General features: G+C 42.9%; 1 protein-coding gene across 3 annotated transcripts in view; it reads right to left on the reverse strand.

Annotated features, from left to right (window-relative positions):
- SLC26A5 (solute carrier family 26 member 5) overlaps positions 1–20,034 on the reverse strand; it is a 30,206-nt gene that overhangs the window by 5,624 nt on the left and 4,548 nt on the right. The window contains exons 3-12 of one of the 3 annotated variants that reach the window (XM_060156198.1): positions 18,658–18,768; positions 17,405–17,571; positions 16,696–16,860; positions 14,604–14,756; positions 11,828–11,910; positions 6,987–7,134; positions 5,822–5,935; positions 4,951–5,028; positions 4,173–4,268; positions 3,838–3,944 (exon numbers count right to left, since the gene is read on the reverse strand). In XM_060156198.1, coding sequence (XP_060012181.1) covers positions 3,838–3,944; positions 4,173–4,268; positions 4,951–5,028; positions 5,822–5,935; positions 6,987–7,134; positions 11,828–11,910; positions 14,604–14,756; positions 16,696–16,860; positions 17,405–17,571; positions 18,658–18,768 — 1,222 coding nt within the window. Of the gene's footprint in view, positions 1–3,833; positions 3,945–4,172; positions 4,269–4,950; positions 5,029–5,821; positions 5,936–6,986; positions 7,135–11,827; positions 11,911–14,603; positions 14,757–16,695; positions 16,861–17,404; positions 17,572–18,657; positions 18,769–20,034 lie in introns of those variants that run through there. The other 2 variants (XM_060156199.1, XM_060156200.1) reach the window with 2 other exon arrangements.

Here is a 20,034-nt window from a genome sequence, read left to right on the forward strand (position 1 = left end):
CCTTTTATGGTGCCTTTTCAGAAGGGCTCCACATATATTCACATTCCCAGTGCCATTCCAAGCCTAACACACCCCACACACATCCCCAAGACGTACGCTATATACACACACAACACATACACCTCACAACACACGGAGCCCCCACACACAGCACATACGCACACCACGTACATACCCACACCACGTACATACCCACTACATAACACTACACACACATTCTGTACATACCATCCAGATAGCACACACACAACCTGATCAAGACAAAAGACTCAGGCATCTAAAGATGGGGGCAAAAATGAATCGTGCAGAGTTCAAACCATGCCAGGGACATGTGTAACTCGATCTCATGTTACTGGGTAGATAGAATTATCTTCCTGTTTTAATTCTAAAGCAGGAGAGGGGATTTTCATTCTGTCTCTAATAAGAGTCTCTGACTCATGGAGCAGTGGGCGGGGGGTTAGTCAACAGAAGGTGTGGGGAGAAAAAAATCTCAAATCAGCATAGAAAGTTTTCTGAAGGCTGGTGTGAATAGATTTTAAACATGATTTTTTAAAAGCACAAATTCCGAATTCTTTTTATAGGACAGTCTGGCTCAAATTAGATACTGAAATGATGACAGGTACTACTTCTTAAGCACCTGATATTACCTTATTATAGCCCATGAAAAATCCTACTGGGCTTATTTCTGCCGTCATGTGGAAGAGAAACTGAAGTCCAGTGGGGTTAGGTGAGCTGTTCAAGGTCAGAGAGCTTGGCAGAGTCAGAATATGGCTCAAGGTCTTGTACGGACATTCCATGGTCTCGTTACTATGCTCTGGTGTTCTCAGCGCATATGTGCAAGTGCTTTGTGAGTTACAATCTACAGCAGAAATGTCAGGGGTTTTTCTAGGTGGATTCCTTCAACAAGCATTCAGAGAACACACACTATATGCTGGTACTGGGCTCCAGGAACCTCGTGTACACAACCAAGGTGCTCACAGTCTAGTGATGTCTGTGGACAAATATAACACCGACTGATACTGGAGATGAGAGGCAAGGTTCTCAGTTGAGTTCCCAATTACGAGAAAACCTTCCATACGAGACTCGAAATGTTGTCCACATGTTGCAATCTAGTGCCAGCGGGCGGAGGTGAGTGAGGGGTGGACACGGGGACCACACAAGTACACAAGTAACTGGGAGACTTGTGAGGTGCTGGAGGACCACAATGCTGCTGTGGGCGCACAGGGGAGTTGGGATCTCTCTGGCTGGGTGAGCGGGGTCTAAACTTACGTGGATTTCAACAGGCAGATGAGGAAAAGGCCTTCCTGACCAGCTGGAGCGCTCTGGAATCCCACTTCCTCAGGTCTAAATACTCCCTGTTTCTTCCCTCATCACCCCAGGAGCAAGAAAGTCTCTCTTTATGAACTCTGATGGGGTTTTATTTGGCCATCTCTTATGCTTATTATCTACTGGTACCTTACTTACACTTCACTGAAGCACTTACAACTGTGTATTCCAATTTCTTGAAGATGGATTATAAAATGCTGATTAAGAGTTAGCCTCTGGATTCACAAAAACTCGTATTTGAATCATTGCCTACCACTTGCTGTGTGATCGAAGTTACTCAATCGATCTAGGCCTCAGTTTCCCCATCTGTGAAACGGGGATGCTAACAGTCACTGGGCTGGAAGGATGAATGACATAAAGCGTGGATCTTCCCACACAGCCAGGCACATAACTAACTACAATAATTTAGTGCCACCATTACTTCATTATCATGATTAGCATCATCATTATGTATCTGTCATCCTTAGGAGAGTGCAGCCTTTTTGAAGGGAAGGACTATGTTTTATTTACTGCAATATCCCTAGAGTCTAGTATCTCCCTGGGAACCTAGTAGTCCCTCCAAAAAAACTGTCCAATTAAGATTATAAGATTATAATTATTTTAATATGTTTTGCCCCCGCTTGGGGGCAAAAACTGAATTTCCGTCACATTTATAGCATCACCCACAGCGCCTGCATGGAGGAGGCATAAGGAACTATTTGTTGATGAACTGATTGTCCCTTGACCATGTGGGCTTTGAGGGAATCCGGGTGTTTGGAAGACAAGCAAAGCCACTGAAGCACCAGCCCTCTCTGGACAGCATGGCCTAATTACAGAGAAAGAAGCAACTGAAAATAAACATGTAGCCTTGGTACTGGCTCCCCAAACTCTAACCTACAAAGACCCAGCACAATCACCAACAGGGACAGAACATTAAAAACGAACTTTAGTTAATTATTTGGGGGAGAAAAATAAGCAGAGCATTTAAAAAACAACCTGCCTAACTTTAAAATTTATGATAAGAAATCATAAACTATTATTTGGGTAAAAAAAAAAACACCAAAAAGTGAAAAAAAATCTCCAATTCTATACCATGGCTTGTTAAAGGATATAGATATTTTTAAACCATGATGTTCACTAAAGCTCTGAGATAAAGAACTCTTGCATGTACTAATAATGCTCGTATAAAAACGGGGGGGGAGGGCTTCCCTGGTGGTGCGGTGGTTGAGAGTCTGCCTGCCGATGCAGGGTGCACGGGTTCGTACCCTGGTCCGGGAAGATCCCACATGCCGCGGAGTGGCTGGGCCCGTAAGCCATGGCCGCTGAGCCTGCGCGTGCGGAACCTGTGCTCCGCAACAGGAGAGGCCACAACAGTGAGAGGCCTGCGTACCGCAGAAAAAAACCCCCAAAAACCAAAAACAATCAAACAAAAACGGGGGGGAGGGTGAACTTCTTTTACATAAAAGTGGGTGACAGGGTAGAGTTTGTTATTAAAAACAGTGTAATTTTTGAGTTTAGATTCCACACGTTTACATTTCCCTCTATGTCGTTTCTGAAGAGGAAAATGCTCATTTCCTACGCTGTAGAGTGGGAAGCATCCCATCATTTCCATCTAGCAGCCCTTCAATATACCACAATCAAAACTTTAAGAACTATTGTGTGATTTGCAACTACAGGCAAAAACAGACTAACCTCATTTTCATTCCACCCGTGTTAAATTTGTTGCGTGCATAGGATGTGTCAGGCGCTGTGCTAGGCTCTTCATGTGCATTATTCTCATTTGAACCTTACTGTGACTCTTTGAGGCAGCAAGTAATAGTCTCATTTTATAGAGGCAGAGACAGAGGCTCCAAGAGGTCATGTAAAATCACAGAGCTTATATAGATAGAGTGTGCAGCCAGGCCTTGAACCTAAGGTTGTCTGACTCCAAAGTCAGACTATTTGAAAACATAATGTTTCCTTTTTTTTTTCTTTATAGTGATTTATTTATTTATCATGAACAGAGTATTTTTTTAAAGTTATTTTATACCTTCCCCATTGGGCTCAGCTTCGTACTAGGAGAAGAGATGACAGGTGATAATATTTCAGGGTGGAGGAAGGAACCGCTGAAGCCCCACATATGATAACTTGGTGTCAGCGTCTGCTCCATGTTATCAAAACCTATGTCAGCACCCGGTGCCAAAGCAGACTGCAAGAATACACAGTTCATTTACCCTCACAAGAGGGTAAATAAGCCAGGGTGCCACAGGGGCCAGAGTGGCAGGAACCATGAGACAAACTAGGCTCTTTTAAGAAAACCACTGATGGAATTATAAACTGTGATAGAGTAGAGCATCTGGCATGATCATATTGAGTTTTTCATTTGGCAGTTTGTTTATTTAGTCAACAAGCCCCATGAGTCCTCAGTTCCCTTTCATGCTGACCAGAAGTAACCAAAGAGCTTACTTTGACCAGATCGAGCTTTGATCTACGTTTAAACTCACTGTTGCAGTCTCAGGCAGGACGCACACCCATGCCAATCTGTGCACTCACCTCTGTGTTCTGTAAATTACAGTCATCAGTGCGATGATCACAGCAGTAATCAAGCCATAGTCCAATCCCAGGAACAAGGAGGAAACAAAAGTGGTAAGCCAGATGGTCTAAACAAAAGACAGAAAGCTTCAGGTAGAATCCTGTGAAAAATTTCCTAAGAGTTACACACACACACACACACACACACACACACAAACAGAGAACCTAGCCTTGTTGCCTAACTGGATACTGCATATAATAACTGGCCACAGTAACTTATCTTTCTTACATTTTTATCAGCAACAATACATTTGTTGCTATGACATATTCACCTAGCAATCACCTTTGTTACTTACCAGCTCTATCTTGCTGGTTCTCCAGAAAAAGGGGAGATCTGAGAATTGCATAAACATTCCTTTCAGGTTGACGATCACAATGGCCGACAGCACAGCCTGAAACACAGCACATTCATGCGTGCCTCTCCTCTTGTGTCCAGAGACCCCCCCTCTGCTGGCCCTTCACTGTCCTGCAGCTGCCCTCCCACCGTCCTTTCCCCACTCCCTTCCTACAGGGCAGTGATGGTACATGTGGAGACAAGAACACCTGGATTTTCAGGACTTGGTTAGCCAAAATGGGACTTGAAAACCAGGCTTATATCCTAGTAGCAAACCTGCATGGTGGTCAAGAGGTTCAGAATTAAATGGTACTCAAGGACTTATCTCACCCATGGTCTTCCTGCACTATGATTTTCTCTAAGCTATAGCATTCCTGAGCTCTACTAGATTAAATGTTCCAGTAACTAAACGTTTTATGAGTGTAGGCCATCTCAAATTTTTAATGGGAGTATAAGGTCATAGAAGATTAAAGAGAGAAGAACCTTGGGAGATTAGCCAAACCAAAACCTCCACTTTGCAGATAAAGAAACTGAGAATCAAAGATGCTGAGATGGCTTTCCCTAGGTCCCAGTTGCTGGCAGACTGTGGAACAGGATATCGATCCTAGCCTTGGCCCTTTCTCATACCACCTCACTAGGGTTACAGTAAACACCCATGAGACAGCCACAAAAATATAAACAAATAAAATAGCAAAGTCTCTATACATGAGAAAACCTCACACCAAATCTAAGCTACATACCTGGGGTAATGATTCAAAGAGGAATCCAGTGGCTAATATGACCAGCAGAATCATTAATGAGGCCAAACAACCTGCAAGCTGAATGAGAGAAGACACGTGGAAGGGGCTTTTAGGAGACCTGAGTAAGAGGCGGGGCATAGGTTGGTCTTAGTCTTTTGATAATCACTGTGGGAAGATATGGCTTCACATAAGTCATCCATGCCATTACATAAACCTGTAACTCATTCCCACTCCCTTTCTGAGGTTTTGGTTCCTCATATAGCCTTTAAACCAGAAGCTGAAATATTTAAATACCCTGAATGAAATGCCCGTGCCAGGGGTGGGGGAAAGGAGATGTGTGGTGCTGACCCAAGACTCACAGGGGCCAGAAGAGTTCAGATAAGACTTTTACCATCCAAAGTGGTAGCCACTAGCCACAGGTGGCTATTTAAATCTTAAAAAGTAAAATTAAATAAAATTAAAAATTCAGGTCTTGGTTGCACTAGCTACATTTCAAGTGCTCAAGAGCTACATGTGGCTAGTGGCTGCCATACTGGACAGTACAAATATCAAACATTTCCATCACAGCAGAAGGGTCTATTGGATGGTGCTGGCATCCTGCCCATACTCACTCTCAGGCTTTCATGACAACATCCTATGTCTGAACTTTGAGGTTTACTGGTAGCAGGGAGTGTTGTTTAATTTTTCGATTTGACTGGCGAATATACCCCTTTTCTGTAGATTCAGTTCCTTGTGATTTGCTTCAACCAATCATGCCTTTCTCTGATTCATACACAGCTCACTGGAGCATGGATCTTCAGGCAGAATACAATCAACAGATTAAAGTTTATCACCCAAATCACCAGACCTTGGAGGCCAGTTGCATACGCACCTGTGTCTTCCCTCCAGTTCCCTCCTGGACAAGGCTTCGAGACAAGGAGCATGAAATTGCAAAAGTCTGGAAGAGTGAGCCAGTGGAATTGCACAGTCCCAGGGCAATGAGCTCCTTTTCCACGTGGAAGCAAAGCACAAAAGAGATCAGTTATTTTTCAGGAAGCCAGGCACGATGGCCCATTTAATGCACATTTTCAGCAGTACAGGCTGTCTCTTCATTCTCTTTCCAGATACAAGAATTTGTTTAACATGAGTTCAAAACAGGAATTAATGCATTAATTTCTTGAATTAATTCAAGAAAAACACCTTGAATTTTTATTGTGTTGGAGATAAATGTTGCGCTCACCACCTAGCCCCCTCTTTCCCAAACACACTCTCTACACAAATAATGCTTTTGTTTTTAAAGAAAACTGCAGCAAAACGGACAAAATATTTTTGTCATTTAAGAGAAAGTTATTGGTGAACAGGACTGCTGGCATCTTTTAAATGCCTGGGCTCTTGCTCATCAAGGAACCGCTGCCAGTGTCCTCTTGGGACCATTGAGTGGGTCCTGATCTCAGGGCAACTTCCGGGTTTCCTAGATTGATTACTGTGTCTCGTATGAACATGGAGCGTCTAGTCTCCTCTTAGAAGTGCACAGTGTGAATTTCTAAGATAAATACACACTGGGTATTTATCTTAGAAATAAATAATGGCTCACGGTATTCAGATTAAATACTTTATCTGTAGCTATCTTATAAAAGAAGGCGGCAAAGAATGTATTGTGGGGTTTAAGTGATGAATCATAAACTCAAAGTTCAGTGAACAAAGAGAAGGCTTTCCTGTGGAGTAAAAATGGTTCTGGAAAAACGTTAGATTCTCAGGCTGTGAGCTTTAAAAATAGGGATAGCGCCTAGAGGAGCATGGCAAACTGTCCACCTCAGAGTGGAGACTGCACCTACTGATGAGGTGAGGTAGGAGTCTGGACCTCAGTGTTCTGATGATGTAAGGCACACAAACCACGAAAAAATTGTAGCGTTGAATAAATACATGCTTCAAATACATCCATCACCAAAGTAATTTTTTTTCTACCAAGATGGAGAAATCCAGTTGATTTGTCTCCTATAGTAGAGCAAGATGACTGTGCCACCAGGAAACATCCGCAGGAAATTAATGATTTTTACCTGATTGCCATCGACCTGGTAGCCATGCTTATTCGCCAAGGTCTTGGCCATTGAGATGGTCACTGAAAATCCAACGATCGCTATGGCAATGGCGTCCACGTACACAAGGTGGAAGAGGCTGGTGTCCGGATTGGCCGGAGGTAGCAGCCTGAAAGGTGAAGCTGACTTTAACCTGGGCATTGTGACCACTGGAAAAAAACATGCAGCTAGAGGGGAGCACTGTAGGGGGGCGTTATCTGCAGATGAGGTGATCAACACTTGGGTACTTGTTTGGCAAAAAGCAGGGCCCTCTTTGACACACAAGTTCTTTCCAGGCCCCAACCCCAGAGTGCCGGCTTTCTACCTGAATGGGTTATCAGCAGAGATCAAATGCCGTTTTATTTAGAAAAGGAGTAACCTCATACCTCACGGCAGCCCGTATGGCAGGTGTAAGTAAGACTCAGAGCAGGTAGAGGAGAGGGTCAGCGAAGCGCTCAGATGCCACAAGACATTCGAACCAAAAACTGAGGTGAGGAGGGAGGTGGACAGGGGCTATCATATCAGAGAATTACTACTGTCCGGGCAACACTAGGTACTCACTGCTCTCCCTTGCTGTTTGATGTAAGGACCCTGCTTCTTCCCTGGATCCCTTTAGGTGAGTGTCTAACATGGGAAATGAGCAGCAGATTATACTCCTTGGGTCACACCTGGGAATCTTAGGAATCTGGAGGGGCCAAAAGCGTGGCTCCTGGAGCTCCCCAGTAGGGAACCTAATTTTTGTGGTCCATTCTTATAGTTTGGAACCTTTGTCCTAAAAGAACAGAATAGGTGTTCCCCAGAATGGTACGGGGGAAGGGGCAAGGGAGGTTTTCAAAGGCACCTGCTCCAATTCAAGGCACTGGGCTAAATAACAATATCAATTAATTGATGTACAATATTATTACTGTTACAGTCATTCATTAGGCGCTTCCTCTTGTGCCAGGTTCTGTGTTTATCTATCTCCAACAGCACCGTGAGCTAGGTACCATTATAATCCCCATTTTACAGATGAGGAAAATGAGGCACAGTGAGGTCAAGTAACTTGTCCAAGGTCAAACAGCTCATCTATTAAGTACAACAAAAACCACAAAGAACCCGTCTCTCCACACTATTTCTCATACTGCATCATATCACAGTGACAAAGGGGCTGTCTCAGCTTCTGAGGTAAGGGAAAGGGAGGGGAGCAAAGGAACCTAACATATGTTAAGCCTAGATTATGTGCTACATGCTTGATATATGTCATCTCATTTGCCCTCAAAACAATCCTTTTAGATGGGTGCCATTATTACCCCAATTTATATGTGAAAAAATGGATGCTTGCAGATGTTAAGTAATCTGCTGAAGATGGAGCAGGGAATCAGACGCGGGGGGTCTGCCTATAGAACTCACTGTCTTTTCCTTGCACTTTGCTACATAAGCACTAACCAGGAGAGAAGGCCTGGCAGCAGGTTTGGGTCTGAGGAATAAGAATATGAGAAAAGAATGTATGCTGCAATGAGTGAAGAGAAGTAAACCAAGGAACATGATATATTGCCGTGAATGGGATCTCTAACAGTCAGCTGTCACTTTCTGGACACTGTATTATATATTTATGGTGTGTGTGTGTGTGTGTGTGTGTGTGTGTGTGTGTGTGTGTGTGTGTGTGTGTGTGTGTGTGTGTGTGTGTGTGTGTGTGTGTGTGTGTGTGTGTGTGTGTGTGTGTAGATAAGTGTGGTAGTTTGTTTCCAAATACAGCCACCACCAATTCCTCGCATACTTCTGTGTGCTGCTCCCCTATCTAGATGTGGTCTGTTTCCCCTCTGGTTGAATCTGGGCTGGCCTTGTGATTTGCTTTGACCAACAGAATGTGGTGGGAGTGATGTTGCATGAGTGCTGTAAGCAGCCTGGCAGCTTCTGCTTTTCTGTCCTGTTGCCCTGAGCTGACACCTAAAGAACCTGGCTACCCTGCTGGAGACCCGTATGGAGAGAAGATGCCAGCCAGCCCTCAGCTGTTCCAGCCACTGCAGCTGAGCTGTCAGACATGTGAGCGAGGCCTTCTTGGATCCTCCAACCCTGGTCGCCCCTTCAGAGTCTGCAGCTGCCTGAGAGACCCCAAGGGAGACAACCACTCAGCTGAGCCCCACCTACACTGACAAACTGCGAGCAGATAAACGGACATTGTTATAAGCCACTGTTCTTCAGCAGTGAGACTCACAGAACACTGAAGCAGTATGACTGTATACGGATAGGAAGTCAGGGAGGCATTATTGGTTGCCTGCCTGGTTTTGGGCAAAGTTCCAGATAAGGTTTCTGGGAAGCCAAGTTTCAAAAAGGTAAAATGTCCTTAGTTTTAAAAAAAAAATGTTTAGCTCTCCTAGAGCCTGCGTGCCACAACTACTGAAGCCCATGCTCCGCAACAAGAGAAGCCACTGCAACGAGTAGCCCGTGCACTGCAATGCAGAGTAGCCCCCGCTCGCTGCAACTAGAGAAAGCCTGCGCGCAGCAACGAAGACCCAACACAGCCAAAAATAAATAAATTAAATAAATAAATTTATTAACAAAAAATAGTTTAGCTCTCATACGTAGAGGGAAAGCAACATATTTGGGTATAATGCAATAGGGAAAGGAAGGTATTAGGTAGGAATGATGGTGGCATGTGAATTTTTAAAAGGAGAAATCTAAGCGTGAAAATTCACATGTAGATTATTTGTGATTAGTTATTGAATAGGGTTATCTACCGGATCCAAAGACACATGTTTATCACATGACGAATTACGTTAGTGAGCCAGGTGTGAGGTAATGGAAAGATCACACAACTGGGTATCAGAAGATTGAGTTCTGGGTCCAGGCTGGGACATACCAAACTTCACTCACGTCTCTCAAATGTCGCCTTCCTTGATACCCTACCTAAAACAGCAGCCCCAGCCCCTCCTATCTCTTACCTGGCTTCCCTTGTCTTCGTAGCATGTCTCACTATTGATGTATTGTCTATCTCTCCTAGTAGAATATAAGTTCCATGAGACCAAAGGCTTTTATGCTTGCATGTTCACTTTTGTTTTTAACTGCTGTGTCCCTGGCACATAATAGGCACTCAATAAACATGCTGAATGAATGGGAATAAATGAACTTTCTTCTCTGCTAAATGAAGATAACATATATCAACAGTGTAATTGTGAGCATCAACTGACATGGTGGGTATAAAAGTACTTAAAAAATTATAAGTGCAAACAGAAAAACAAGGGTTATCACTGTGTTATACCTTTACATTGAATCATAAGTAACACGTTTATGACAGCAGTTCGCTGAAGTTGAATGCAGGCTTCTGAACTTTGGCTTAAAAAGCAACTCCTGCTGCCTGTGCTTCCCTGGAGATTCTTAGGTGGTTCCAGGGGCAAGGCCTGATGGTATATACCAGGTCCTGTCAATGTCCAGCATCTGGGCAAATGTCTGACTCTTCTTTTGGAAAGAGAGAACAGAGTGGCAAGAAAGAGACAGTACCAGGAACAGAAAGACAGAGACACGCAGAGCAGTACAGAGATAGCCAGAGTATCAGAGAGGGATAGAGTGAGACCAGGAGAGGCTCGCAGTCACTCTCACTCCTTCAAATATAAAAATAATAGTAAAAATTTTAAAATGTAGAATTAGGTACAAGAAAAACAGATGAAGCAAAGAAGTAATATATGATTTAAAACTAGAAACCTGATTGAAATAATGAGCCACAGAACTTTCAATTAACATGTCTTGAACGTGCACTGTGCATGCCAAATGCTACACTGGCTGCTTTAGACACATCTTCTCCTGTAACTCTCACAACTGCTCTTGAGATAGTCATCAATTACCATGCTTACCTAGCAGGGGAGGAAACTGAGGCTTTGAGAGGATAAGTGACTTGCCCAAGGTCACAAAGCTACTAAGTGGCAGGCTAGATTTAGCTTTTTAGCTCCAAAGCTTTTTTGCTTTTAGCTCCAAAGCTACCCAGGAAGAGATCTAAAAAACCAATAAATGCTAAATAGGAAACAGAACAAAACGAAAACCCACATGCCATTTGTTGGTAGGACTGTAAAATGGTGCAACCACTTTCAAAAACATTATGGAGGTTCCTCAAAAAGTTAAAGCAGACTACCATATGATCCAGCAGTCCCAATTCTATGTATATATCCAAAAGAACTGAAAGCAGGGTCTTGAGGAAACACTTGCATACCCATGCTCATAGCAGGATTATTCACAATAGCTAAGAGGTGGAAGCAACCCAAATGTCCACCAACAGATGAATGCATAGACAAAATGTGGTATATACATAAGGTGGAATTTTATTCTGCTTTAAAGAAGAAGGAAATCCTGTCACGTGCTACAACGCGGATGAACGTTGGTATTATGCTAAATGAAATAAGCCAGTCACAGAGAAGGCAAGAGTACTAGAGTACTCGGAGTACTAGAGTAATCGGAGTACTAGAGTAATCGGATTCATAGAGAGAGAAAGTAGGGGATGGAGGGAAAGGAGAATGGGGAGTTATTGTTTAATGGTACAGTTTCAGATTTGCAAGATGAAAAAGTTCTGGAGATCTGTTTCACAGCAATGTGAATACGCTTAACACTACTGGACGGTACACTTATGAATGGTTAAAATGGTTAAGTTTTATGTTATTTTTTTCTTAACCACAATAAGCCACCCCCCCACACACACACAGCCAAAAAAACCAAACTCAACCCCCCCCCAAACCCTCAGCTATTTGTTACGTAGGAAAAAAAAAGATTGTTCATTGCAATACTAAAGCAGGAGTTCGAAGCAATAATAGATCCCTTGATTATTCAAGTCACACGGTTACTTGAAACTATTTTCCTACCCCAGAGGAAGTGTCCCAACGACATCCACATTGTACGATTCATGCAGGCTAAACCCAGCTGAAATGCCAGTTCCCATAACCACCTGAAACAGACACAAAACCAAACATACCTTTAGAAATGAACATTCAAACACCACAAAAATAAGCTTCAAAGAACTTGCTAGCCAAGCCAAATCTATTCTCACTTTCTCGGTTTTTTAAAAAAAGAATTATAGTTAGCTTCCAGCAATTCTAACTTCTCCTAATGACCCTTCTCCACAAAATTAAAATGGACTCTACAGTCTCCTTGTGGCCTGGAATTCTTTTCTCTTTACTTTGTTCTGTTCCATCCCGAGGCATTTGGCTAGTTGGCTACAAACAAAGAAACCATAAAACCTTTCAGGAGTTGGCTTTGCCTTTGGGGCAGGTAAAATGAGGCTCTGGCCAAGGTGGCACAAATAAAGGACATGAAATACGTATTGTGAGGGTGGTACAGTGACAGTGTATCATCATAACATGTAGGTTTGGATCTATTGCACAATCTTTCTATGGACTCTTGTTTCCAGGACAGCAGCACCAAGGTGGTTAGAGGCCTCCACCAGCACCCCATGGCTATCTTCTCCCATGTCTGTTGCCAAGTCAGGGTCAGGGTGAAACCGCCCATCACGGAGTGTCCTTGTACATAAGGTTGCCTGGATTGTCGGGGCACAGATTCAGTCTGTGTGTAAAGTACAAGCCTTAGTGAGCTACAAGAAGAGAAAAATAACAGAAGGAGAGACAGCAACTTTCTTCATCCCAAAGAACCACTGCTTGTAGAACTTTCTGAGTGGGTTATCCAGGAGTGAAGGCATAGGGCTGGCCAGGGAAGGGAGCCAGACCCCCACCAAAGGGGGCTGCTGCAGGGAGCCAAGAAGAAGGTAAGCTCATTATCAGACACAGCAGCCCGAGAGACCAAGGGCGTGGCTGCTTCCGGCCGCTATGATGAAATGCCCCTTCTTTGTTGGTTGCAATGTCTGCCACGCTTAATTACATCCGTTGTGCATCGCAAACTGGGGGAGTGCCCAGAAAATTCAAATCCACAGGATACACATGGCTCAAGTTCCTGGAGCATCAACTTTATGCAGTGATAAATAAATCGAAACCAAAGCTTTCCTACCAACACAAACAGATGCATTGTGAAAGAGAATGCAGAACCCCAAACAATTTTATGATAAAAAAGGAACTGTATGTTTAATGAGAGTCATGAAGATTCTGTCCCAAATTTTCCAGTATGGCGTCCCTCTCCCTTGCTCTGAGGAGCATACAGATAAGAAGTTAAAAAAAAAAACCCAAAAAACAGGTTCAACTATAATTTTAATGATAGAATTCTGGAGAACCATTGCCCTGGAAAACATGAGGGAAACTTTAAAGAGAATCTGGAAAGTGGACAAAACTAGGATCCCAAGCCAGGAAAGTCAGTCTTCATCATTTACTTCATGATTAGGGCCTGCCTTTCTCCACTGCCATGCGAAGGAGCTGAGAACCTCTTGCTGTTCTCCAAGAGGAAACAGGAACTCTGGGCCCAACCCCAATGAGAGAACAGGTCTTAAAACAGTGAGAGACAGTCCAATTCGGGTATAGACAAGATGAAAGCAAGGACAAGGGTCAAAGGGCCTGGCTTCTTTGTGAGCTATACGAGCCAGTGGTTCTTGTGGCTGGAACTTTTAGCTAGATTTGGATCAGACACCTGTACGTTTCATTGCTTCTCCTTGTGGCTCCTGAACTATACACCAGACGCAAGAGGGGAGAGATATGGGGACATATGTGTAACCGATTCACTTTGTTATACAGCAGAAACTAACACACCATTGTAAAGCAATTATACCCCAATAAAGATGTTAAAAAAACCAAAAATAAAAAATAAAAAAAAAACTATACACCAAAGTGCTCCAGGCTCCCAAGGAGAACTCACCAGGACACTGTGGGACATGACTTTCAAGGAAAACAGTGACACGTGTCAGACACCATGCAAACTTCTAGTTTGAGGTAGTTCACAGTTTCGATATTAGTTCCTACTACATTCCTTTCAGTCACACCACATGTTTGCAAAGCTGGGCATTCAGTGGTCACTGTGATAAAAAAGCAGGTACCATGCAAAAATCAAAGTGAACAGGAAATGATGGTAGTGGTGTCCATCTGATTCCCAGGTTTGAGGGATTGTGAAGTGCCCACCAGCCGCCATACGCGTTCATTGATAAATTACTGTGGTGATTTAAGAATGTCATAAAATATATTTTATTTCAATATATGTGCATTATTTTTACAAACAGTTCTTAAGTTGTTAGACATAAATACGTATGAAGTTGTTTGGACCTTACTACTTAGTAAATGGAACTATTACTTAGGCATTTCTTTTGGCCTAGGAGTGCCAGGAACCAAGAAAGTTTGGGAACCTTTGTCATTTGCTCTTTTCAGAATGGAAACAGCTTACTTTTTTCAGGTTATTAAAGTTTATATGTTCATTATAAAACGGTTAGACAATAAAAACTTTGAAAAAGAAAAATCTCCATAATTTCACTCAAAGATAGTTTACATTCACATTTTTATGGACAGACTTCAGCTATATTTTAAAAATCATCCATGACTCTGCTTTAATGCTTTTCTTTTTTTGTCAGTGTATTTGTAAAAGTTCCCCTTGACAAATTCCAACCTTCTCTTGGCAGAAGTGAGAGAAAAGAGGTCAAGTCTCCTCCTCCCGGGTCCACTTCTAAACCCCACACAGAAACAGGTAGGCGTAAGCTGCTGGACGCTGACTTACCGCAAAGAACTCTAAAGGAATGGGCGCTGGCAATTTTTCTTTAAATCTCTCATTAAACTCCTTGCCACCCAGCAGCAAACCAAAGACCATCAGCCCAACGCCTAGGGAACACACGTTGAGGTTTTTAACATTCTGCAACACAGCAACTGTACTCTGTAACACAGTGAACACTGGATGTTACATCAAGCAAGAGCCCCTGAATAGACAGAGAGAGTCTAGTGCTCTAATTCACACCAGCCATCCCATTAGTGGACATTTCTAGCTAAAGGTTCTCAGGCTGAAGTCTCTCTCTCTGCAGCTTTCACCAATTAGGAGTCATTTTTTACCCAGTCATACAACTTGGTAGTTGTAATCCTTACCTGACAATCTTATATTACAGTGTTCTTTGCTATGCTAACATCTCAATGTAGAATTGTAAAATTCAGAAAAGTAACCCTGAAGCTGAGTCCTGAGCATTAGGAAAGGATTAGGGGTAATATCAGCAAAAAAATCCATAGGTAAATACATACGAAAGCTTTTAGGAGCTGAAAGAGGGAGAGAAATCACTGTTAGCAGATGAAAGACGAATCAGGTGAGCTTTGAAGGGAAGAGAGTGGCTGAAGCTTGGAAAGAAGCCCAGGAAAGTTAGAGAAGAAAGCCGCTTAATTTTCTCCTAAGGCTGCAGTCTCGGCACCCCAAATGCAGTCAGTACTTATCTGGACCCTGGGAAAGTAGGTTACCACCGAGCCCAGGCTACACACTTTTCCTATCAATGCCTAGGAGCATTCTCTAGTATGCTTGTCTGTTCTATTTCCTTTGTGACAAGGCATTTTGAGAAATCTCAGAGTAAGAAGCATGTTACCAGCTGTTATGGGAAACGAAGAATTGAGTTATTTAGGGAATGCTCCCACAGTTGGACTCCATTCTAATCAATGAAGGACTCAATTTAACTGTTACTTCCTCAAAGCGACTTTCCTAGACCCCTAATCTAAAGCTCTCTCTATTCAACTTTCAGAGCAGCCTGATTTTTTCTTCATAGCACTTAACACAATTTGTACTTAATTACATATTTATGTGATTAGCAGTTTACTATGTGTCTTCCCATTGGACCGTAAACTCACTGCTCTGCCTGACACAGTGTCTGACACATCAATACCTCCAAAGGCTATAGATCTCTCATTCCAAGGATAGCTTCAGCAGCATCTCAGTTCTGGTATGTAGTGCTTACACTGTCATTTGGTTTTAATAATTTTCGTAACTTCCTCTTTATCCATGGTTATTTAAAAATATGTTTTTGGTTTCCAAATGTATGGGGGTTTTAAAGCTGTATTTAGTTATTGATTGCTAATTTACTGCACCATGTGAAACAACACTGCATTTTTAGAATTTGTGATCAGTTTTACGTGACCACTCTCAACGTGATCAGTTATTACCATTGTTACCTACGTGCTTACAAATAATTTGTATCTTCTCTGAGTTGGGTAGAAGGATCTATGTCTATTTTATTAGATTAAACTGGTTAATTGTGACAGTTACACAATAGATCCTTTACAGACTTATTTTTTTGCCTGCTTGAGTAAGCAGTTTTTGAGAGAGATCTATTATCCCATAATGCCTTTAAATTATTTGTTAGTTCCCAAAGATAATCTAATTTGTCTTAAGAAAAAAGCTGTTTCTTTAGCTAACTAGAGTCAAAGTGAAATAACCAAATAAAGACGTAACCAGGGACTTCCCTGGTGGTCCAGTGGTTAAGACTCCGTGCTCCCAATGCAGGGTGCCTGGGTTGGATCCCTGGTCAAGGAACTAGATCCTGCATGCTGCAACTAAGACCCAGCACAGCCGAATAAATAAATAAATATTTAAAAAAGACCTAACCAAAAAATTCCTTGTGAGGTAGATAGTATCATATATTAAAGAAATGAGACTTTAAGGTTTAATTTTCCTTGTAGTGCTCTTCTCAGAAAAGCCTTAGAATAACTAAATCTCCTCCATTTTATTGAAATTCATGGAAATAAGAAAAGTGAGCCTTGAAGGTAAAAGAGATACAGAAGAGAAGGGGGAAAAATAAAGAAGGGAAAACAAGTACCAGTAAGTCGGGAAGTTGCTTACTTACATACACCACTGAAAAGATCCCACTGTACCGCTTTGTTTTAACTCCAAACAGGTATTTTAACATGGAGGTGAAGACATGCACAGCTGCCGCAGTGGTAAACCCACGGACCAGGGGCTCCGTGAGATATATGGCCACAAATCCAAACCTACAGACACCTAGGCAAAACTTTTTTTTTTTTAATGACAAAGAAACAAATAAATCACATGATAGGTCACGAAGTTAAAACCAACAGAAAACATTAAAAAGTTCTTTCTGGACCATTTTCTAATACTACAAACTTGCACCTGCAGCAAGTAAGTAGCTAATAAATCAATCACTGGTTATGCAGAAAACAACGGAAGGTTTGGAAGGGCCTGGAGCCCCACGGAGCAATGGGCACCCCCGTACTCTCTCTGTCCCTCAGAAGTGGGGGTAGGCTTAGTCATGTCACTTCCTGCTCCTTCCAGGCCCTCTTCCCATTACTAACCCATCCTGCTTCAAGCTAGTCTTGCTTTTGGAATCTCTAAAGTATCCAACTGAAGCTAGCTAGTTCCTATTCAGTATCAATTTAAGTAAGGCATGCAGTGGGACCGGCGTTCCTGAGCTATAAACCCTGAGCTCTGGAGTTTTGCTGGCTGACCCTATCCACCATGTAGACCAGCCAAATGTGCTCAACAGATATTTATTAAATGAGCAAATGAGAGCCCATTTCCACATCTGTGAGTCTTACCTGAATGATTCCTGTAAGTAAGGTCACAGACATGGCGACTTTCACTCTCAAAGCATCTCTTGCCTCCGTACTGTTGGTTGCGTTTACTCCTCCTGGAATGACTATATCATCTGGTACTAATCGAACAGCCACGCCGCCTATCATCAGGCTAATAACTGCAAATGGACCTGAAATAAGGAAGCATTAATCAGGGAAATTATGTTCAGTATGTCTGATGTGGTTGTTTCCAGTACCCCAGGAGACACAGGTAAGGTCAATAAATCCTCCTTGAAATAACACTGCACTGTGACAAAATCTTCCATCCCACACACGCTTCTAGAACCCTGACATCTCCCCATGAAGAGGTGGTCTAACTCCTCTCTCCTTGAATCTGGGTGGACTTGTGACATGCTAGTAATCAAAAGAATGCAGCAGAAGCGATACTGCGTGACTGCTGAGGCCAGGTAACAACAGGTGATGCGGCTTCCACCTGAGAGCTGTACTGCTCGCTTGTGCTGCAGCCCTACAGGCAAGAAAGCCCCAGTCAGGACCACGTGGAGAGAGGGTGAGGGCGGGTGGTAAGAAGAGAGGGAGGGGGAGTCCAGCCTTCCTGTAGCTGCTCTGGCTCTAGCTCCCACCTGACTCTTAACTGCTTGAGAGACTCCGAGCCTAAACTGCCCAGATGAGCCCTTCCCAAATCCTGACCCACAGGAACTGTGAGAGATAATCAAATGGTGGTTGTTTTTAGCTGCTAAACTTGGGGGGGGGGGTGTTACCCAGCAAGGGACAGCTGAGACCTTGTGTGTGTTGGCTGGTGGCAGCCTCAGGCAGCATCAACACTATTATGAAATCCATATAAATCTGATCCTAAATACACTAAAGAGAAACCAAGTATAATTCAGTGCCTAAAGTAAGACGAAAATGCATTATATGCATGGTAATTAGGAACTTGCAGCATCACTAATAAAACAGAGGAAAAAAAAGAGATGCAGGCAAATTGTATTATGCACTCAAGCACTTATTTCACAGATTTCAACAATTGCTCTTTTTACACAAGAAAACTGTCTTTTTCTATTATGCCCAGATTATGAGAAAGCTGTTAGTTCTAGAAATCTTGAGGGGGAGTGTATTCTTTGAAAGCACCTACTGGGTATACAGTAACAAAAGTTGTTACTAAGCAGATGTCCTAATAACAAACATGCTGTTTCTCTGGCACACTGCAAAGCTTGGAAATCCAAAAGGAAAGGTACTAAAATAGCAACTGTAAGGTTTACCTATGGATATGTGTCTGGAGGTTCCAAAAAAACAATACATGATAACGGGGTAAAATGAAGAGTACAGGCCAAACACCGGAGGCACAGCTGCCAGCATTGCAAAGGCTAAACCTGTGGGATAAAAAACCAAACAGAAACGGGGAGCTCATTAGAAAACAGAGGGCTATGTGTGTTTTTCTCTTGGTTCTTTCTCTATGATGAACAAGTGAAAATCATGTTAATTTAAGCAGATGTGTTTTAACATGCCCACCCTTCCATCACACCCTTACATGGAATCCTATATTTGTGTTCAGAGAGCCCAGGCTGAGACAGTTTTCCTTGTCATCTCCTCTTTGCCAGGGGTGGGTTTTTTTCTGCTTTATTCTTTCCCAAATTACATAACGGCAGAAAGTCTTACTTGACTGGTGCAGTTGTAATCTGGTGTTGATGCCCAAATGCCAGCTGTTTCTCCAATGGGGTGTTTTTAGGGTTCTCTGGAGACCCGTTTTCAGTGAGGAACTCCCACTGTACTATTCCCTGGCCGATGTAATGCCGCCCCCACCGACCTAGGCCCCTTACAGGTTCCAGTTCTTACACCTCCTCCAGCTTCTTTCTGCTGGCAGCTGCTCATCCTGTAGGCAGACTTCTTGGGCAGGTACCTTTCAAATGAGCCAAGCCAGGTTACCTCCCAGGGTGCCCAGTTATCTGATGCTTTACCCCAGTAAACTGTGCAAGTGCAGGCCATGCCCACAGGAGGGGTCCTCTTCATTTTGCTGTCATAGGCAGTTCACACCCTTTCACCTGTAGATTTATTTTTTTTTGCAAGAATTAGGCAATAGTGCCCACAAACTCCAGGGGACACACGTCCAGTGCTCCAAGTGATTCTCTTGCAGTCCTTCCTTAACTTTAGGTGGAGGGGAAATGCATAGGGCTTTTTTCACCTTTCTCTCGAAAATTCTCATTCCAAATCTAGTATCAGTCTTCTTGTCCCCTTACATCCTGTTGGAGTGATGCACCGAGGAGAGAGCCTGTGTCATTCACTCATCGTTTTGTATGGATGGCCTGGAATCCCTCTTTAGAGCGTGTAAGCAATAAACACCCTTTGTTCTCAGCTTTGGGGCCTCACCAAGTGTCTGGAATAACTAGAAAGTTCATGCAATGCATTGTCATATTGTGGATAAGAACATTTTAGCAAAAGAAGAGTTGGGAAAGCGTCCCTATTTCATATGTAACAATATGGTAAGTTTAATGTTGCATTTAAAAATATTTTTTATTTCTAGCAAAGAAACACACGTCCGTAGTATAAAAAGCCAAGCAGTACTAGGGAGGCTGGGAGGAAAAGCCAGCACTCTTCTGCCTTACTCTAGGTTCCACTCCCCAGAAGCACTCACTTCTAAC

This window comes from Lagenorhynchus albirostris, chromosome 8 (genome assembly GCF_949774975.1).
Source record: "Lagenorhynchus albirostris chromosome 8, mLagAlb1.1, whole genome shotgun sequence".
NCBI lineage: Eukaryota > Metazoa > Chordata > Mammalia > Artiodactyla > Delphinidae > Lagenorhynchus > Lagenorhynchus albirostris.